The sequence below is a fragment of the Tympanuchus pallidicinctus genome, unplaced genomic scaffold, assembly GCF_026119805.1.
Source record: "Tympanuchus pallidicinctus isolate F22 unplaced genomic scaffold, pur_lepc_1.0 scaffold31, whole genome shotgun sequence".
NCBI lineage: Eukaryota > Metazoa > Chordata > Aves > Galliformes > Phasianidae > Tympanuchus > Tympanuchus pallidicinctus.
The window spans coordinates 710,928-732,991 of record NW_026294749.1 but is presented as its reverse complement, the minus strand read 5'-3'; the positions used below and the strand labels follow the sequence as shown (position 1 = coordinate 732,991).

The 22,064-nt window shown below is 36.8% G+C and overlaps 1 protein-coding gene across 4 annotated transcripts in view; it reads left to right on the top strand.

Annotated features, from left to right (window-relative positions):
• DROSHA (drosha ribonuclease III) overlaps positions 1-22,064 on the top strand; it is a 67,414-nt gene that overhangs the window by 20,461 nt on the left and 24,889 nt on the right. For all 4 annotated transcript variants that reach the window (XM_052697557.1, XM_052697555.1, XM_052697556.1 and 1 more), the window contains 8 exons: positions 721-795; positions 4,558-4,727; positions 9,661-9,785; positions 12,362-12,461; positions 15,345-15,452; positions 19,208-19,315; positions 20,015-20,153; positions 20,825-20,885. In XM_052697557.1, the coding sequence (XP_052553517.1) occupies positions 721-795; positions 4,558-4,727; positions 9,661-9,785; positions 12,362-12,461; positions 15,345-15,452; positions 19,208-19,315; positions 20,015-20,153; positions 20,825-20,885 (886 nt within the window). The remainder of the gene's footprint in view (positions 1-720; positions 796-4,557; positions 4,728-9,660; positions 9,786-12,361; positions 12,462-15,344; positions 15,453-19,207; positions 19,316-20,014; positions 20,154-20,824; positions 20,886-22,064) is intronic.

Genomic DNA, 22,064 nt, shown 5'->3' with positions numbered 1-22,064 from the left:
CTTGGTCTAAAAGAAAACAAAGAGAAATTCAAAGGAATTTTAATTCAGCATGTGTAGCTATTTTCCTGTCCTCTCTTTATAGAGATATACTGTACACTTGTAGTTAAACAGAGGAGCACACAAATATACATTTTGTGTAGTAATTTTTGGCTAAATGTCTTCAGATATTAATGTTATTTTGTACCACTGGTTCTGATTGCTTTTTTTAATGGCAGGTGCCTACTGTTTTTGTTTTTATTTTTGTGCAAGGCTTTGGATGATGAAACAGGAAAGGAAAAAAAAAAAAGAAAAAAAAAAAACAGAAAACACTGTCTTTTGATATTTCCTTACTATTTTTATTACTATAACAGGAAAAAACAAACAAACAAACCACTAACTGGAACTAACTAATCAAATACTGGTGGTTTGCCTCTGAAACTGAAGTGGATAAAATTTATAAGACATTTTTTTTTGCAGTTTTAAATAGAATACTGTGGTTTTTAGATTCTTCAGTTTTTAAGCTACTTGAATTTCCTTTGAAATTGTCTACGTGGAAGCATTTATTAAAAGTTGCTTTTCTGTTGCATGCTTTTTGCTACTCTTCTGTATGAAATTAGTGCCAAATGTAATCACTGGTCACTGACTTTATAAGGGACAGGATTTCCTTCTTTTTTCTTCTTTTGCAAATATGCTGCTATTCATAAATTCTCCATGTTTTTTTTTTTTCCCTTTATATTTAAGGTCCTTCACTTGAAAATGATTCTGTTTCCTGCCCCAGATTTCACTTCATGCCGCGATTTGTGAGATTTCTTCCAGGTAACGTAATAAGAGCTTAAACTCATTGCAGGTCAAGTAGTTCAGTTGTGAAGAACTGATGTCTCCATCTGAAGTCTTTCTTGCTCACTGATAGCTTGTGTATCTTACTCAGCACCAGAATTCTGATGGACAGGCCAGGTATTGTTCTCAGCTTTTGTCTGTTGTGTGGTAACTGCAGGAAGTGTTGGGTAATTCTTCACTTGTCCTGTGATGGAGCTGTGGGATTTGAGCAGTGTTGTCTATTCTCACACATAAAACTGAATTTCATATTCCATCGTGCCATGTGATTACATAGAAATTATTGATGTGCAGTTTTCAGAATCAGCAAGATTGTCACCCCTGAGCACAGGTTGCTCTGCTGCTTTCTTCTTTTATCTTTAATGTAAGTTTAGCCCTTGCAAGGAACAGTGAAAGAAAGAAAAACACCATTGTAGTACAATTCAGCCCTAGCCTGCCAGCCAAGGACAAGCTTGAGTGCAGAGAGCTATGCTCAGTTTGAGTGAACAGCTTACAAAAGCATTTAACACATTCTAAGATAGTAGAACAGACTTCAAGTTGATATAAATGTCATGTCTCCATTGAAAATGTGTCCTGCTGAGATGCTGCCTGATGATTGTTCTGAAAGGGTTGCGTGGAAAGGAAGATGTGCTCAGCTGCTGGACTGAGAGCACAGATTAGATGTGAAACAGACTTCATCAAGAAGGCTGTGGCCTGAAGGTGTTCTCTGCTTTGGGTTTTGGAAACTTAGTTGTTATATTAATTATAGCTGGAGCTAAATGAGGTTTGGCTCACTACTGTGGAGAGTACTGAAGGCTAGATGACTGTATTTCTAATTGTTGTTCCTTCCTGAATACACAACACAGTTCAGTCAGAAGCTGAGCTGTGCGGCTTGCTAGCAAACATTGATTTGGTTCTACTGAAGCAATTTACAAAATAAGCTATCAAGCCACATGTGGCTGATTAACTTGACCTCATCACAAAATGAGAGCAAGTTTGACCTGCCTGGACTGTGTAGCTTGAGGGTGTTTTCCAGTTACTTACAAGTTTTTATATTCTGGTTTGTTTAGCTTTAGTTAGGAAGTCACCTCTTCCTGTGTTGTTAGATTTATTGGCAGGGAGAGATTAGTCTGTCTCACACGTATTCCTTTGTGCTTCTCTTCTAACACTCCTAGTTCTCTAACTCTATAAAGATGGCTTTTTCTTGCTATTTCTGCATATATAGTTTGTTTCTAGCATCTTTATGATGATAAATTTCTAATTACATATACATTTTTTTTTGTTCTCCAGAGTGGGAATTCATGTCCTTCAGATACTGTTGCAAAACATTATTTCTGTCTATTAAAAGAAGATACGCAGTTGCAACAGATCCCCACGGATCTATCAACTGCTTCTTTAAAGACAGAAATCAATTGATTTCTCATTCTTTCTACTTTTTTTTCTTATTTTCCTACCATGGTCTGAAAATTCAAGGTTTAAGATGTCAGATTTTCATAGAATCATTGAGTAACTTAGGTTGGAAGGGACCTTAAAGATCATCTAGTTCTAACCCCCCTGCTGTGGGTAGATCAGGCTGCCTAGGAACCCATTCAGCCTGCCCTCAAACACGTCCACAGCTTCTCTGAGCAACCTGTCTCACAGCCCACGTTTTCAGTGTTTTGATACTTACAGAGACAGATCTTGAGAGTAGCTTTGAGTGAATCATGTCAGGTTTGCTGAGTGCCAGAGATGCATGGCATGCAGAATAGTTGCTGTATTGTAATGATGGAAAATGTATTAAGGAATGAAAGGCTGTAAAACTATTATAAGTTTCCAGTTATGGCATGTTTTGACTCAAGAGGTCCAGTCTCTGAACTGTTCTGTAGCAAATGGCTACAACTTGTGCCCTTCCTGTAGAATCTTCAGTATGTAAGGCTGTGCATTGTTTCAGAAGTTGGATGTGGTGTGCTTCTTGCAGAGCAGTCTGAACCAGTTGACAAAGCCAAAAGTCTTGCAAATAGAATTCCTCTTTAATTTGAAGGGAAAAGTAACTTTTAAAATGTCTCTAACTCTTCAGAAGTATTTTCTGTTTCCATTGAACTTTGGGGTTAGTTTTCCCCATTTTATATTCTCTCTTGGTGCTTTTTGAAATCTATGAACTCTATGTCATACCCATGGACAGCCTGTTGCATGCCCACCATTCTGAAGAACTTTTTCCTAACCCCCAACCTGATGCAGCCCCTCGGACCCTGTTGCTGTCACAGAGAGCAGAGCTCAGTTCTGCCCCTCCGCTCCCTGTGAGGAGCTGCAGCCACCATGAGGCCTCCCCTCAGCTCCTCTGCTCTGCACTGAGCAAACCCAGGGACCTCAGCTGCTCCTCACACAGCTTGCCCTCCAGACCTTTTACCATTTCTGTAAGCCCCCACCTCCTTTGCAAGCTCTAATAGTTTACACGTTCTTCTTATACTGTGACACCCAAACCTGCCCTCAGCGCTGGAGGTGCAGCCACAGAGCGCAGTGGGACAACCTCTCCCCTTGCCTGGTGGCAGTGCTGGACCTGGTGCATTCCAGGGTCCAGTTGGTCCTTTGGGCTGTCGTGGTAAATTGCTGAATGAGGTTAATTGTTTTAGGAGGCTGAGTTGCGTTATTCCCTTACATCTTTCCTGTTACCGAGTAGTGCTGCAATCCCAGTTGGAACAGAAGTGTTTGTTTCCTCAAGTGTCTTGTGAAAGGCGGCGCTGCTGTGACATTGAGATTCTGCGAGACTCTCTACGTGTGCTGGGGTTATGTTCCCTATGCTGTGGCATTATCCTTCATAGCACTTGAAGGCTTTACTTTTTCTCTGTTCTTTGTTGTGTGTTTAGTGATAGAGTGTGTACTCTATGGCTCTCTTGGAAGGGAGATGGACGTTTTTACTTCTCTCGGGGATGAAACTTTAAGATGCCTCTATAACTGTAGATAAACTCTCCATTGCTGGCACAAATCTCTCTGACTTCCTCCTTCAGAGTTAAAGCACTGTAGCAACATATCCGTATTCTTACTCAGATGAGCAGACATACTGAATTTGAATAGTCGGTGTCTTCTGAGTGGTATTTTGTCAGGACTATCACTCATCTTTTGCTGTCTGTATGTTGACTGGCTCCCTGGAACTGATCAGATGTTTATTACACTGCCTTAATTCCCTGCAAGAAGTCTTTGCTGTGTGTGTTTTCAGAGGTCTCGGAAGTATTTAACAGTTTTCACGTGCTCTCAATTCATTTGGTGACAGAAGACAGCACGAGGCTCTTTAGTCTTCATTACTGCAGGTGCAGCATGTAAGCACCGCAGATGAATTCAAAATGCAAGGATAACTTACCACATTCATCCAGAAGTATCCAGTAAAATCTTGAGTGGTCCTTAAAAAGCTGCTTGGGCGCCTAAAGGCTTTTTAACTTCTGTTGTAAAAGGAATGGTAGAAATGTGAAAAGGAAGGCATAACCGGACTACGTAACTGATTTGTTCTGCCTACTCATTTAGAAATTTTTCAGGCAAGTTAGAAACCTCAGCATTACAGAACTATGAAACTGTTTTTCTTGCTACTGTTACCATTATTGCTTCCAGTTTAGCAAAGAAGTGTGTTTTATGTATGTGCACTATTCATCAGTAAAACATTTGCTTCCTTATTTGTCAAATTGCTTAAACGTTTTGCATTTTATTTTGCTCATCTGAATATTTTATGTGCTGCGTATTTTCCTTGTGCTTTAGGAGTGAATATCTGAAATGCATTTTGTTTATTATGTTTTTAAGATGGAGGGAAGGAAGTATTGTCGATGCATCAGATTCTTCTCTACTTGTTACGATGCAATAAAGCTTTGGTGCCTGAAGAAGAGATTGCCAACATGCTTCAGTGGGAAGAGCTGGAATGGCAGAAATATGCAGAGGAATGCAAAGGGATGATCGTTACCAGCCCTGGCATGGTAGAACAAATAATTAAAACAAATTAATAACTCAATAGCATGTACATATCTTGTTTCAGAGAATCTTTTGGAGTCTGAATTGCAGAGGGTGAAGATGATCAGAGACAGTTGCAGATTGCTATAGGAACAGTTTATTGCATTATTCCAACCCTGGAAAGAGTTTTAGTTTTATCTTTTGCTGTCCTACCCAAGGGCACATTTCCAGAGAAGCATGGTTTCAATGTGCACATTGAATGGAATAGCTGTACTTTAAGTATAAGAAAATGTTATTTGCTCCTCTGCAATCATATTTTTTCTGATGGTTTTTATGTACGTGATCTTATTCTATTTTCACTGACATACGACCAGAGAATTAGTAATTATTTGCTATGCTATTTCATGTTTCTGTTTTGACACTCTACCTCTATGTAATGTGCTCTCTATAGATTCTGCCCTGAATATAGAGAATGTTCTGCCTTTCTGTGAGGTATCTTTTCCCCACAACATTTCTCAAACTGCTCTTGCTTACACTGAAGAATTTCATGTACATAAATGAATACGTGCTTCCAGTGTCACATATCCAGTGTCCAACTTGAAACTAATATTGTTTTATAATTTTTGGAACAGTTAGTATTTAGAGCATTAATTCTTGGCTTCTTTCAGCGTATGTGGAGATTTAGCTGTTTTTTTTCTGAATTTCACACTTAAGAATTGTGTGAAAGATTAAAAAGTGCCTCCAAAAATCTGCAAAATTCTGTCCACGTGGTTTGGCCAGCGTCACAGAGATGGTATCTCGGTAATAGCAGCACGTTTTGGACCTCAGTTTGGAGTTTCGTGCAGCTTTCTCTGTTACAAGACCTTTCTTCCTCCGACTTCATTTTCTACTTTTAACTATTACACAACTTCTCAGCTTCTTCATAAAAAAATATTGTGGTGTAATCTTGCCTAAAAGGGAATTTAATTAAAGAACCTCTCCCCAAACTGAAGCCGTGTCACCTTTCTAGATAGGTATCTCAAACTCCTATTTTTAAATATGGTAGTATTACATGTAGTAAATTAGTTAATCATAACTAGTCAGATTAATTTCTTTTTCCCTTGATTTCATTCAGTGTTTTTGTTCTGAGTAAAACTTCCTACACCAAAAGGAAAATAAGGCCATGTGTGGGAACGTGAAATACAGAGTACATGTGAACTCTCAGTGTGGAAAATTCTACATGAGGTGGTTAAAACTAAGGTAGACTCTTACAATAGAAATTGTTAGCCTTAATTGCTTAACTTAATTTTGCCAGTGGTTTATGTGATACAAATTGTTCGGTAGTGTGTAGTCATCAGCATTTGAATGGTACTCACTAATTTAATTTTTGCCAAAGGTACACTGACTTCAGCTAGCTGAAAACTTGGTGGTCTTTAACATGAGGGTATGCATATGCACTCCTTTGTGGCATCCCTCAAAGAACTGCAAATGTCTTTGTGCACAAGGCAACACGTTTTGAGTGGCAGTGTTAATTCTGAGGTTTTGTGTGATTTTTACTGACAAACTTTCTATTCTACAAAGTGTTCTCAAAGATGCACGGGCCTCAAAATACATAAACATAAAAGAAATCTGCAACACTTTGAAAAGTTGTCATGTTATAATGCCATCCTTAGTACGTACTTGTATCTGGAGACAAACGTGATGATATTTTTCTTAGTTTGTGGATTTTTTTTTCATTGCCATATATTCAGTTGAATATGAAAGTAAGTGAAAAATGAGGTTTAAAATATTTTCTGTGCATTTTATAGGGTTAGAAGATAAAACAGTTCTATTAGAGAGACAATGTGAAACTTTTAGAAAATGACAGCTTTTCAATTCAATTTTATCCACTTGACACAACAAAGTAAAAACACTAAATTTTATTTTGCTGCTTTCTTCCACAATGTCACTTCAGAAGTAATTTCTCTTTTGAACAGATCCAATTTTTCTATAAAATGTGAAGTGAATCTTATGCATGTTAAAGGGGAAAAAAATTGATAGGCATATGTCCCACTTAACCACTAACAATAGTTCAGCTGTATTTATAACTTTTTAATTTATTCATCGTGTTTCATTAGTTCAGTGAAGAATTTTTATAAGAGATTTAAAGTTTCAGATTTTAATCCTTTTAAATACTTCACTCTTTTCAAAATGCTGCTGCTTTTTCTGCCAGTACAAATCCATATATTTGTAACATGCTTTTGTGCTACATCTGCATGCAGTCCCAACCTTGCCTTCTGCTGAGCAAAGCTTTGACTGATGAGGTTTGCAATAGGAAACAAAGATAATGGGGCACTGTTCTGTTAGATTTTCTTGGGTTTGGGGGAGATGTTAAAAACAGGATTCTGAATGTGATTATTAAGTGCTCTCTGACAGCCCTTTTTAAAGAAGGGAGGGATAAACATCTTGACAAAAACCATCTAATTTGCTTATGTCCTGTTTGCTGCTACGCACTTTATACTGTGTATTTCTTTGATGCTGCTTATACAGTACCATAGGTAAGCTGGTGTTCATCGTAATCTGGGAGTGATGGGGCACACAGAGTGGTTATACCTCTCATAACGTTCACCATTTTGAAGCAACAATTGTGATCAAGATATAAGTTCTTCTGTCCTAGTAGTTAAGAACATATTAACAACTGCATAATTGAGTGGCTCTTGTTGGAGTGCATCCAGAGGAGGGCCACCAAAGTGATTCAAGGGATGGAACACTTCTCCTACAAGGACAGGCGAAAGGAGCTGGGGCTGTTCAGCCTGGAGAAGACTCTACGGAGACCTAATAGTGGCCTTTCAGTATCAAAAAGGAGACAGACTCTAGAAGGGTGTGTTGTGATAGCATAAGGGGAAATGGTTTCAAACTAAAAGTGGGAGATTTATATTGGATATAAGGAAGAATTTTTTGTACAATAAGGATGGTGAGGCACTGGAGCAGGTTGCCCAGAGGTAGTGGATGCCCCATCCCTGGAAGACGCTCAAGGACAGGCTGGACAGGGCTCTGAGCAACTTGATCTCACTGTAGGTGTCCCTGTTCATTGCAGGGGAGTTGGACTAGATGGCCTTTAAGGGTCCCTTCCAACTCAAATGATTCTATGATTCTATGATAATTTAAAACAGCTTGATTTAAGTGGTCCTGAGCCCACATGTTTTACACACAGAGCTTGCTACAGGTGTGCACCCTGCAACAGATGTGTTGAAATCTCTTCACATTTGCTTTTCAGGATCAGGTTACTTGTCTGTACATGTCTAAAATGTGAAGTATTTCAATACAAAAGCATTGTATTGTACCTTAATGTAGTGTTTTTTAGTCCGTGTAGATAGTATAATTATTGTTGACGTGTTCTGTTAATAATACTGTCTTTTTGATTCTCAGAGGTGTTGCTGTGAAGTAAAACCATATCTTTTAAAAAACAAGTAGAAAAAAGGAGGGGAAAAAGAAAAAGTTTCACATTTTTAACATTAAGAGGGAGAAAAACAAGCAACTTCTCTGAAGATTAACGCTAATCGACACCCCCCAAATCTTTTCAATTCAACTCTGGAAAAGAAAAGCCCACAAAACTAGACACACTTAAACTTCAAGAATTTAAGTTCTGGCTAAGAGAACTTCTTTATGCCTGTTAAAAATCCTCTTTTCATTATGTGTTTTTCATTAGGTTTTGCTGCCCTGTTCCTCCTATTGGAAGTGCTGTGAGAAAAACCTTTATTCCTCTTTGTTTAAAATTTGCTAGCATCAGCGGAGTAACTTAGTTTTTGAGTGGGCAGCTATTTTCTGTCATCGTATCCAAAAGGAAGCTGATAAGCATTTTTCCCTTGGTAAATGTTTCTCTATCTGCAAGTCCCAAGTTTTAGGTAATCATTTTTTCTAGAATAGATTGGAAGTTTTGCCACCTGAGGAGGTTTGCCTTTATTTCTAGAATTGGCTTTGCTTATCCATGCAGAAAATGATTCCTGCAAACAGTTCTCCAAAGGTGGTTTGAAGGGTGAAAGCTTTGTTCTTGATGCACTTCTTACTATTTTGTGAAGAGTATGATGGGAGCTGTTTCTGTAATTCTGAAATTCATTTTTGAGAAGTTTACGATGCTCAATTAGAAGTTTTGAGATGCAGGTAACTAGAAGTAATGTCCTTTTTCTGAAAGCTTAGACAAGCAGAAAATATTGGCCTCAAACAGCTGATTGTGAAGTAGGGAGTAAACAGGCATATAACAAAGCACGTTGGAAGGTAATGGGGAAAAATACTTACTTGGAGACAAACTGCAACTTCAACAGAGTTTTTTAAATGCTAGATAAGTTATCAAGAGCTCTGTAAGCAGAATGTCTTCTGCGATGACATGTAATTACTCTTTCTGCATTCTTAAAGATGAAATGAGAATCACTTCCTTTTACACTGTCCTTTTTAACTATAGAAAAATGTATGTTTTGAAGCATAAGAAGGATGGCAGTCTTCTCATTATACAAAACCATATTCCTCATTGTATGAATCAATCTAGCATTCCACTTTAAATTTTTCTTATGCTGTTCAGTCTGTGTGATTGAATGGATCTAATAATGACTTTGCTTACATTGGGAAATCAGGAAGAGAACTAAAATTAGAGAAGTGACCTAATCTTAGTGAAGTGCTCAGGCATGTGGGAGCTTGGATGCCAGAATTCTAGTCCTGATGCTCAACCAAAGAAAGCTGCATTGGGTTCTCAGAAGTGATCAAACTGTATATTTCTTAACTTTCAAAATGAAGATAGACTTCTCTTTTTTCTCTGAGAGAGCTAAGTCAATTAACTTTATTTCAATCATTGCCATTGAAAAATAGTATTGTACAAAGGATTATTTTTATGTGTATTTTAATAAGCTTAAATGTTGTTATTTCATAGTGCCTGGACAATGTAGGCTGGAGACAAAAAAAATTTCCATAGAGCTGTTGTCAATTAGGTATATTTTGTTTTTCTCCTAGAAACCCAGCTCAGTTCGTATTGATCAACTGGACCGTGAACAATTCAATCCTGATGTAATTACTTTCCCCATTATTGTCCACTTTGGGATACGACCTGCTCAACTCAGCTATGCTGGAGATCCTCAGTAAGATGCTTTTCTTCCTATCTTCTGCTCAGAAACTCAGTGTCATCTATGACTTAAATATGCTTATCAATCTGACATAAAGCATAGTGCTTATGGCATAGAATAGCAGCTTTTGTAAATTTGAGAATGAGATACAAGTTTTTCTCGTTTAGTTCAAGAACTTCTGATGCATGTGCAATAGCAAACTTCTTATCCAGAGCATAACTCTTCTAGGTGAGACCAAAGGTTCCTGTAGCTCTGTTTTATTTCCTTGAGCAGCCAGTTCTCTTTTTTTTTTTTTTTTTTTTTAGGGAGACTATTGTAACAGGAGAAGGGGAAAACCATTCTCCAGGCAGTGTAGAATATGGAGTTCTGAGCTAGAGGATGCATTATTTAGATCATTTTGTTTAACAGCCCTGAGTGAATCTACCTTCACTAAATTTCTCAAATTGCTGCTTGAACCTTTTTAGTCTACTGACAAGGAAATACTGTAATAACTGTTCTGCTGCGCATTATATTAAAAATGACTGATTTCTTTTGTTTCAGAGCAGCTGAACTTAATTTGACTTAATTAGATGCTCTTCAGCTCTTACGTTTAGTAATGTGTAATGTATCCATTTCATTTTTGCTTTCTTCATGGAATTTGGTTTCTCTGCACCTTGTTGTTTTCTTCTTCGTTGTCTCTTTTTATGACTTGCAAAGTTGAGTCTACTATTTTTAAAGCTTTTGCATCCATGGTAATTTTGCCTGTATCTTTTTCTGTCTCTTTAGAGATATGAACATAAGTGAAGGAGTGGAGAAGAAACTAGAAGTTCAGACATAGCAGATAATTGTGTCACTCTAGATTTGTGTAGTGGTGTAGAAGTGCTTTCTGGGTTTTGTTCACAATTTTTTTTGGTGACAATTTGACAATTTCAGGGAACTTTTCCAATAATTCACAGGTATTTTTTTTTCTGACTGGTGACAGAAAATACAGAGCCCATCTCTTGTGCAAGTATAGTTAAGATTGTCATTTTCCTCTTGATTTTCTTCCAGTGTCACTTAATGACATTGAATTTCACTTGCACTTTTGAGGCCTAGACACTCTCATGTGAATGTATGACATGCGTTATTCTAGAACTCAGAGAATTTTAGATTTAATATCTGGAATAGTTCTAAATCACCAGCAGATGTTTATTTCAGTGTTTTTCCATTTATATGAGGAAAATACCACATTAATCTGAAAGGATTCTAACTTAGCAATACAATAGATATTGCTAAATTCTGCATGCTGTTGACATCTTTTAATTAGCTTTGATATGTTGATAATGACGAAAAAACGATATGTGAAATTAAACCTGCGTGTTAACACCAGATAAGTCACAGGAGTGGGGAGACTGAGTGCTTATCTAAACAGCAACATACTTTCTCTTTAACTATGGGTATAACTTTTAATTTATTAATTTCTTGATTTATTTTTATTTTTTTTTTAACCTATGAGAAAATTAAATGAGAATGTGCAAACTATCTCTGTTTTGATGCTAAATTTCTTAATGGAAAATATTAGAATATCACATAAATTACTTTTCCAGCATCTTGTATTTTGACTTTCTTAAAAGGAAAGGCCACAGAAATTTTAAGCTTTTTTTTTTTTCCCCTCACTAGACCTGTCTGGAGAATTTTGATGTGCTTCTTTAATCAAAGTAACAAAGTTGTGTCATGATAAATCTCAGCCTTAACTCTGGTGTTTGTGTGAAATATATAATGCTCAGAAAAGAATTTCCCATAGTATGTTTTTTGTGACATTCTAATACAGAATTTTTGTTACTTTTTCATATTGTCATCAGTTCATTATTTCTCAAAAGTAAGTGCAATGACACAGTTGTTTCTGCCCATATTAGTAGTAAAATGTATGTTGTACATCAAAATGTCAAGTTCATTTTGAGGCTGAAATATCCTCATCTTAGTTTGTGAAAATCAGTGTTAGGTTAGTAGAGGGCTTCTACAGATGAGCTGTTATATAAATACATGTGTAATTAGATGTTGCTGAATGATGAACAGGCAAGGTGTTTGGATAAAACTAGAAAGTATTGCAAATACATATATGGTAGCCATAGAAAACTTGGCTTTCAGTTTTCACAGGGTATAAAACTTCACTGTCATAAAATAAATGTGTGCAGCTCACAGCTGGTAGACCTTTTTGTTGTGCACTTCATTGGAATGTGTCGGCCGATGTAATGACAGACACCTTGCAAAATGTAACTGCTTTTCAGTGAGTGATAGGAAGTGAAGAGGGAACCTTCACCTGCATGAATTGAGATGTCACACTGTAGGAAAGTCTTTTCAGTGAGCAGAGTGTCCTTCAGTGAGGGTGGGTGGGTATCTGAGACTTTGTCTTCTGCCCTGAGCATTGCAGTTCACCTCACAGTGCACACTGCTGTTGCGATCGTGTCACTCTAGCAACTGCAGAGGCACTGCCACCTTTCTTGGAAAATGCATTGAGATTTTTCTGGAGTAAAATGATGCCATAGATCTGTGTATTTTAGTTCAGAAGGCCAAACTACAAGAGGCTTCTACTGTACTGACTAAAATGCTTGTTTTCTGTTTTTGTCCTTCAGATATCAAAAACTGTGGAAGAGTTATGTGAAACTGCGTCACCTGCTAGCTAACAGTCCCAAAGTCAAACAAGCTGATAAACAAAAATTATCACAGAGAGAGGTATGCTGGGCCTTCCTGTGTCTGATAATTGAGTACAGTAATTCAGGATGGAGTAAAGCTGTGTGACTGCCCTTTTTATGGAAACAATAGAAATCCTTCACAAAAGGTTTTCTTTTCGGGCTGTTAATACAGATTTTATTTTTATCCTTGCTTGCTAGTGAATGGATTTTTTTTTTTTTTTTTTCCTTTTTTCAACTCCCAGACTACTGCAAGTTTTAACCAATTACAGAAAATGATCCTTGTGGAACCATAACTTCTTTATAACCCTTGCCTTTAGTGGTTTCAGGAATTAGCATAGAGAGGGACTTTTCATTTCAGAATGCTCTTTTAAGTGTCTCATAATTTTAAACATTTCTCTTTTGAGATTAGAAACTGCCATGGTTGTGCATAGTTTTAAGCCCAAATTTAATAGGCAGTCTTAGTGAATTCCTTAAGATCTTCAAGTAATAGAACATCTAAAAAAAACCAAAAAAAATTGGAATAATCTGATTGCTCTTATTTTCAGTAGAACTTAATGACAAATGAGGTGTGTTTTGAGTTTTTGTCTTTTTCATTTTTCTCCTCAGTGCACTGAGAAATAAAGAATTCTTAAGTGTATATTCTCAGCCAATAGGGAATTAAAATTAGAGTAATAGTCACCCAAAGAGAGACTAAAGTATTCTGTCCTAAGGCATCCATCACTTAAGATCATGGACTACGATCTTTGATTTATCTGGTGGTTTCTCTACCAGGCACTCATAATTGACTGACTGACTTAAAAAATCTGTATGGGGAGAAATGAACTTCTTTGGTAGATGATGGAATTAACTGCTGTCGTGGTTTTATTTATTAAAAAGCTTTTTTATTTTAATTATCTTTAGTTTGATAATGCTGTGGATGTGGAAGCTGTTTGGTATATTAGACAGTATGCCTGTACTATGCTATTGCGTGAGGAAGACTGGGTTAACATTTACTTTATATGGGTACTAAGTAAGTCCTTAGCTTCCTTTCCTGTAAATGTGGGGGAGAAGAACCACTCAGGATTAAAAACTCAGCAGTGGCAAAAATTTTAAGGAGAAATTGGTCTTGACCCTATAGAAGATAGAATTATCTTTACTACAGCTTTCCCCTCACAGAGAAGAGCAAGTGAAAGGGAGACTGTTGTGTTATGGGCATCTTTTTATTAGGGGTTAATGAATGACTTATACATAAAATTGTAGTAGATTCGTTGTAGGGGGGTGATAATTTAGCTTCAAAAGATAAAATGCTTCTTTTGGTGTTTATCACTGACTGTATGGTGTTATGGTCTGTGTCTGTAGACTACCCTCTAGGATGGCTGATTTCTCAAGTAGTTGTCTGCAATCAGATAGATGTGTGGGGCTGAAGCAGGAGCTTCATGTGAGGATAAGTAATACATTTTGCCAATTGGGTGTCAATAAACATGAGAGCAGTGGTAGGAGCTGTAGGGCTGCACCTAAATTGTACCAATGCTTTTAAGGATAGTCGCGTATTATGAATAATGCTGGAGTGCTCCTGAACTAGTCAGCCTGAAAGTACAGCAAGCACTGCAGCACCTATTGGAGAACACCCAATGGCACAGTCTTGAAAGGCAAGTTGTAGGTGATGCTCAAGGGGTTGAAGTAATGTAGGCACTTGTCTTCCCTTTGTCCTCACCACTGCATGTAATTGCATGATGTTGTTTGTGATAAGGTGGTGCTTAGAAGCTTTATACCTACCTTCTAGTACTTACAGTAGGAGCATAAGTTGAGACTCTAAGGCTTGCTTTGAAGTTAGTGGAGAGAGAAATGCATTTTTTGAGGCAGTTTATCATCCCTCATTGATTATGAAAGGGTAACTAGCCTCCTATTCTAGACATCTCAGTTCTGTCTAGAAATATCTTTGATGAAGCTGTCTGGATAAATGTGCCTCTTGGAGCCATTCCATGGGTCTCTGAGGAGTAGAAGGCAGAGCTGTTCTTGTCCAGAGATGTTCACAGGCTTCAGACTGGGAATTGAGAATAGATGGCTTTGAGCAGGTGCTCTGCAGGGAAAAGGAGGAGAAGGAGGATGGATTGCAGCTTTGAGAAATTTTGTATGCTAAGGAGAAAAGAAGACTTTACTTAAGTGCATGCTATGTGAAGAGCTTCCATACTCCAGAGACTTGGTAATATTACAAAGAGGAGATCCTGATCTGGAGGTGATTTATTTCAGCTATTTTTCTTTCATCCATTTTTACAGAAAGTGCTTCTTAAAAATGGTTCTGTCAAAGAAGCCAAGCATCCACTTCATGGTGTATACAGACAAAACCACTGTTGACACAACACTGAACAAACTGTGGTCAAAGCAAAGCAGATTTTTAAAAATTTTAGTTCTTTCGTTGTAATAGTATTGAAAGATTGTAATAGGCTCCAGGATAAGTGAATGCTAATCAATTTCCCAAACTGGTGATACTGACAGTAGTGAACAGGAACTGTTCTGTAGTAGCTGGCATTCTTTAACAAGATGTTTCTTTTACTCAATTTATTGATTACCTTATTCCTACTGAATGCTTCTAACTAGAAATATATATGGATGTAGACTTGAATTAAGAGATTGTTTTCATTATAAGGATCTTAACTTGCTTGTGTATGCATCATTTTGAACGTACAAGTAGAACTGGTTTGTTTTGTTATCTACAAGAAAAACTGTAGTCATCTTCTTTCTCACTCACTCTAACAAAATCCTCTATCTGTGCTATTCTCAGGCACATCCATCACAGTCTGTGGCTGGCAGTTACAAGGTTTGGACTAGTTTTAGAAACTGTTTGTCAAAAGTGAACTTCAAATATTGTGAATGTATATATGTTCTTTAATGTTGCTTTGCTGTAGAAAGTTCTTTGCAAGAACTCTATTTTCTTCCTGTGTAGGAAGCACTGCAGAAAATCCGGCAGAAGAACACAATGAGACGTGAAGTGACTGTCGAGTTGAGCAGCCAGGGATTCTGGAAAACAGGAATACGCTCTGATGTCTGCCAGGTGACTGGATTGTAGAGATGCCTGATGTGTTGTTTTTCTTGATAGCTGCCACTTACTTTGTGTAAGAGCTTGTTATGATTATATGCTGAGGAACCAACCACTGGAAGTTACTACTTTTGCCTCAACATGGTTTGTTGCTTTAGGGAACTATTCTAGCCTCCTCTCCTTTCCTTTCCTTATAAAAAGCTATTTTATAGGTTTAATTTTCTAGCAGAGGCTTGCTGCTTTTGAGTGACATGAAGCAGAAAGTGGTGTGGGGGGGGGGTTGCAAGAGTGGCCAGTTTGAGACTGGGAAGTCTGAAATGCAGCAGCCTTGACTTATATCAGCTGTGTCTTGGTTCTAGTGCCAAACATCAAGAGTTTCTGCATCCATCAGTTGGGTTGGTATTATGTTTTTAGTTTAAGATATTTTTCTGTTTAAGCATTTCTAATTTATTTTTTTTCACTGAAACATGAAAAGAGGTTAAAAAAACAAAAAACCAAAAAAACCAAACATGGATTATAAAAAGATAACCTTCAGTAGGAAGGTGTATTTCAGATAAGTTAATGTCCCATATGTGAGACATTTTCAAGGTACAGATCTCTGCTGGATCCTGTTTCAAAGCAGATGACAGCTACCAGCATTTTTTGGTCTAATATTGTACTAGCAAAACTCAAATAAGTGTAACAGCCAAATAAATATACTGGTAGTATAATTAGGTCATTTTTGGTGTTTGGGAGGTGTTGATTAAGAATTGAAGACTAAAAATTTAATCAATATTAACTTAGGGTTGATTTAGTAAAGGTGTAATTAGAAATTGCGTTGATGTATTGAAACCTCCCTAAGGCTGGAGGGGAAACTTGTTTAAGAGAAAAAAACTAATAACTAAAATAGCTTTTTTTTCCTGTCTGGAATGTTTGTTTTGATTTACTATTGCTTCTGAAGCCAAAGAATAAATAGTAGCAGAGAAAAGTTACCGTGTTGTTTTTTTTTTGTGGTTTTTTTTTTTTTTGTGTTTTTTTTTTCATAGTAAACTGTGTCTATTTTTATAGGTTAAGGAAACAATATCAAGTTCTAATTTAGGAGAGAATTGAGATAGTTATTTGTTATTCATATCATCTTAAAATTAATTTTTTAATGTATCATTGGATGTTTCGGTTTTCGTTTTGCTGTTGAAGGACAACAAATCAGTAAAGGATGATGGGAATGAAGCTATTTTGTGGTTTTGAGCACACTTGCAAACAGAATATCTAAATCAGGCCGTTCTACTAGAAAAGTCCTTTGATTTTATTTCTTGGAGAGGTCAAGAGTAGGTAAAAAGTATATCTGTAAAAAATGAAAGGCTGCTATTGTTACTACATGCTTTTTTCCATGTTAAAACTAAATAGATGTAAATCAACTCTGTGGGCAGAGTGAATCTGTAGCGAGTTATAAACAGCTCGTTTTCCTTACCTTTTTAAGGCATTGTGGATAGAAGATGAAAGCTATTACAATAACTTAAAAGTTTCAAAGTTGCTCTAAGTTCTACATAGCTGTAACATTGGTCTTTGTGATTTTTCAAAATGAAATACTTAGAGGGAGAGGGGAAGAAAGGTGAGCGTGATGGTTTGAAAATGTGCAGTGACAATCTTCCAGGCTTATTTAAAATTATCCAGTAGGTGAAGTGCAATTCTTGGCCAGTGTTGAGATGGGACCCTTGGTGCAGACTGGTCCCACCAAAAAGATACCCACTCTTCACATCCTGTATTGCTGCTGACATGCCTTCAACAGCTGAGTATTCAGGATAAGGAGAGAAATGATTTAATGTGAAACTATGTTGGCTTGCTGGATTTCTTGGTAATTTCAGGTCAGAAGCACCCACCCAGAGACTGGCAGCTTGCCTCCTAGCAGCCTTGGGGAGGATGTCACTGCTGACTAGCTGGGGCATCTCTGAGAGTCTGCTGCTTGCCATGGCAGCTGCAGCAGGAAAAAAAATGCAGCACAGCTAGAATCCTACACATAACGATTACAAGTATGTTTATAACCTGATTCAAGTATAAAGGTTATGGGGCAACTTCTGTACCCGTACTGTTTCAGTGGAAATTTTTTGTAATCACTAGCTGTTCTTTTAGACTAATGCAACTTTAAAAGCCTCCACTTTATTTTCTTATGGAGATAAATAAAACATCAGAAACATCAAATAGCTATAATCTAACATGACACACATTAATTGAATCAATCAAGTATTTAGTGCTGTGAAAGCAGCACTTTGTCAATATAACTGCAGGAGTCAAATCAGAGACCTCCTCTCTGAGTGTACCTCTCAGGAGATATTTATTCCTCGTTCACTTCACCATGGCTGATATAGTTGAAAACTTCATATTCCAATTCTCAAACTTTGGGCCACGTGTGCTGGTTGCTAAGTGTAAAGAAAACCAAGGGACTTGGCTTGAGAGACTTTATTGTCTGGCAGTCTGTGCAGTGGAACATACGGGCAGGGAAGCAAGCTTTTTATTGTAAATAATTTCTTCCATGAAGGAAAACATAGGAAGCACTTCTGAAGAGTTTATGTGGAGATGAGAGGAATATTCCCACGGCTTGTGCATCACCCTAAGTGGCTCTAAATGAGTAACAGGGAAACAATTTCAGAATAACTTATTCATTTTGGTTATGTTTTTTTTTCTGCCATTCAGAGATCCAGAGAGCTGCTTTCTTACTGTTAACCAGTTACTGTACATTGCTGCCTTTTAGCTATGTATTCAGTACTAAAGAACCGAACTGACTTTCTTTTACTTAAGTGGAAATCTTTGCTAATGGTTATTCTCTTCTTAGTATTTCAAACTTCTCAAGATTTTTTTTCTGCTGTCCCTTCTTTAATGACATGCAGAAATCCTTTGTGTCACGTTATAAATCACACATCACCTTCTTTGTATTTTTGCTCTTTTTTCAGCTCTCCACACGATATATGTAATCAGATACATTCTTTTTTTTCCTGAAATTAATGTGGGTGGCTCTTGGATTTATATTGCCTTAAGACACATTGTTATTTTGAATATATTCACATAATGCCACTAACAGAAATGAAATGAGATTTGACATCAGTGCCACAGAAGTGGTTTCATTCATAAAGTTCTTGTAGCGCTCTCACTTTTCACTCCTATACAAGACTTCTGATGTCTGTAGTTATACTTGCTGTACTGCTGTACTGGTAAACTGATACTACTTATTTAAATACAAATTCATTCACAAACAGTAAAATTGTACAGTGTGTACAAATACTGCTTTAAAACGTTGAAAGAGGGAGACTTTGGTTGATGCAACATAGCTTAATTTTAATTTAAATTTTCCTCCAACAGAAAAGATTATCTGTGTCCTACATACAACAATCTTTCCTCGATTGCTACCACGTTATCTCAGAAATTGCCAGACTGTGACATTTCAAAAAGCTCTTAATTCTTCCTCAAAGTGAAGAAGCACCTAGCATTGTATTCAGTCACAGCTTATTGAAAATGGATTTTTCCATTGACTAGACATTTTTAAAACTCATTCAGAGTGCTTTGGTAATAGGCTGTTATTATGTATCTATTATTCTATTTGTCTTGATACAGGTCATCACTGTGATTATGTAGATGGGCAAATGTTTGACGATGGGGATTGGGAAACTCCAATTCTCTTGTTCTGTCGTTTAAACCAAAATCAGTGGGTCACGTGAATGGAATGTGTTTCTGTTTATAACTTACTCAACAATGTCTTCTGTACACTGAAGTTGAAAGCTTCTTTTTGTGGTTTGTTTTAGCACGCAATGATGCTTCCTGTCCTCACCCACCATATTCGCTACCATCAGTGTCTGATGCATTTGGACAAGTTGATAGGCTACACTTTTCGAGATAGGTGCTTGCTGCAGGTAAGATGTGCAAAAAATAAATTGCTTGCTGTTTTGTCTTCCTCAAATTATTTTGTCTGTAATCCCATCTTCTATATAAAGTCACAGAAATGAACTGCTTTGATATGGCTTGAAAATAGTCAGTCATTTGCACTGCAGATCTTTCAAAGTATTAGTTATCCCAACAGTTCTTTTGAATAAATTAGAGGCATCTAGGCATACCCCTATCTTTGCTCAGTGATAGGCCTGAATTTGAATGAATGTTAGAATGATCCATCTGGACACTTACCTGTGCAATCTGCTTTAAGCAAGGGTGTTGGACTCGATCTCTAGAATCCTTTCTAACTCTTGCAATTTTGTAATGTATTTTTAAATAATCAAACGCAGTTGCATTTAAAGGAAGTCAGCAAAGCTGGTAAGCAAAAAAGTTAGGGCAAATTGGCAATTCATGCTTTCTTCTTCAAAGCTAATTTATTTCTTTTTTAAAAAAACTCACAACCTTACTGAAAGTTAATTAGGTAAAGTGATGATTGAGCGTGTCACTTCTTTCTGACATCTGAAATCATACATCCTACATTTAAATTGCTGGAACCAAGCTAATAATTTATGACTTCACTCTGTAGCCTTTCTTCAGACTAAAAAATAACAATTATTAGGTACCAATCTAATATGTTGGTTTTTTTTTATGCCTAAGACATTTTTGTGTGTGTTATGTTATAGCTTGCCATGACTCATCCAAGTCATCACTTAAACTTTGGAATGAATCCAGACCATGCCAGAAATTCCTTATCCAACTGTGGGATTCGACAGCCGAAGTATGGAGACAGGAAAGTTCACCATATGCATATGAGAAAAAAAGGTATGGATTACACCACTACCACTTCCTATCACTTCATCCTTAGTCAGTAAAAAGAAGTTCCGTTATTGTTTCATTGGCCATTGCTCTTCTGAGCTCACTTCAGTGAAGTCTTTCAATGGTTCTGCACAGAAACCAGTGAAACCTTTCTAAATGATTAAATTTTGGAGATTAGTTAACAAATGATTAGCTGTGAAAAAGCAAAGGTGATAAATGATGTATTTTCTTTAATTTTTGGCAAGTATTGTTTTCTTAGTTTGCTTTTCAATACGGTAAACATCCTGGAGGTGATTTCAGTACAAGTATTTTCCTAATGTGAGAATACATGGTCTGTGCTGCCGAGTACTCTTTACCACTTAAAAATACATTCAGATGTAATTAACTTAATTGTTTACTGTTTACATAATGTTTGGCATGTCCTTCCTTGCTGGCTTTCTGTCTTACTCTCTGAACACAAACATATAAAAGCATCTCGTAGTGAGTCTATGGTCAGTTAGGCAGAGTGCCTCTGTGAAGACAGTACTCACTGTAAGTAAGCTCTATAAATAATAGAAATAATAGGAAGATCTTGTGTTACAGGTATTACAAGGCAACATTTTGAGTAATTACTTTCTAAGTCTATTTGAATTGCATTAGAGGTGTTTTGTTTAATAGCACGTTGTTTATATTTCTAGGAATAAACACCCTGATAAATATTATGTCCCGTTTGGGACAGGATGATCCAGCTCCTTCCAGGTAATAATAATTATTGATTTTAGATTTGTAGAGGATATTAATTACATTCTATGTTTGCAAGGAGAGAAACTGTTTTAAAAAGACGTTTTTAGAAAAATCTATGAACTTATTGTTAGTAAGAGCCTTGGAAAATAATTTTAGTGGAAAATCCTTTTGAATTAACTTTTTGGGGATATGCTGAATTTTGTATAGCAGTGATATAGTAAATGTTTGGTGATACCTGCAGAGACCTCCTGAGGAAGGTTTTAACAGCTAGTTCTACAATTTCTCTTTATCCTTGAGGTGAGGAAAACTAAAATGCTATCTTTTGCTTTCTGCAGAATGAAAAATAAGATTTGTTGCTATTGTTATCATTGCTATAAATTGGATTCTCTATCACGTTTCCTCATAGCAGTACTTTCCTGGCATGGCATCTTGTTAACATGAGTGTGATGTCCAGTCTGGGCTTCACTGGTGTACTGTTCCAATTTAAAGACATGCATAAACAGATAACGACAAAAAGCTGAGTCATTGGCATTATTTAATAACGTTTAAACAACCACTAAGAATTCTGTGCAAATAAATAGCCACAGACACCATATGTAGCCAAACTGAATAAACAAAGCTGACAGAGATAATGCAAGAAGCAGTTGTTGGCACGTTTAGATTTCACATACTAAAGGATAGAGGGTATATTGGTTAACTAATGTTATAACTTGGTCTTTAAATAGTCATCGTTTTGGAGGAAGCTGGGGAGTGGGAGAAGTTGAATTTTGAATAAAGGATTGTTGTAGTCTTCTCCAAATGCTGTTTCAGCTAGACCGTGCCCTTTTCTTTGGGAGTCAATCTCAAGCTTCTTTCATCTCTTTTAGAGCAAAGTGAGATAAGGCTAAATTGCATTGATTCTCATGAAATAATACCAGATATAAAATCCTGCATCGGAAAGATGTATTTTCTGCTGTGGTGCAATGTGATGTAATTGCTGTATTCATCACACTTTGTTGTTAACAGCATAGGTACTTGAATTCTTTCAGCCCATAACAAAGGCCTGCTGTTTCAGAAGGCACATAAACTATGTAATTGTTGAGGGGATGCAAATTATTGTCAAAGCTGTCAAACACTTGAGAAATATTAAATTTTTTAAAAAAGTGAAATCCTGTGGCTGTGGCTTTGATTCACTTACAATCACGTGTGTAGTCC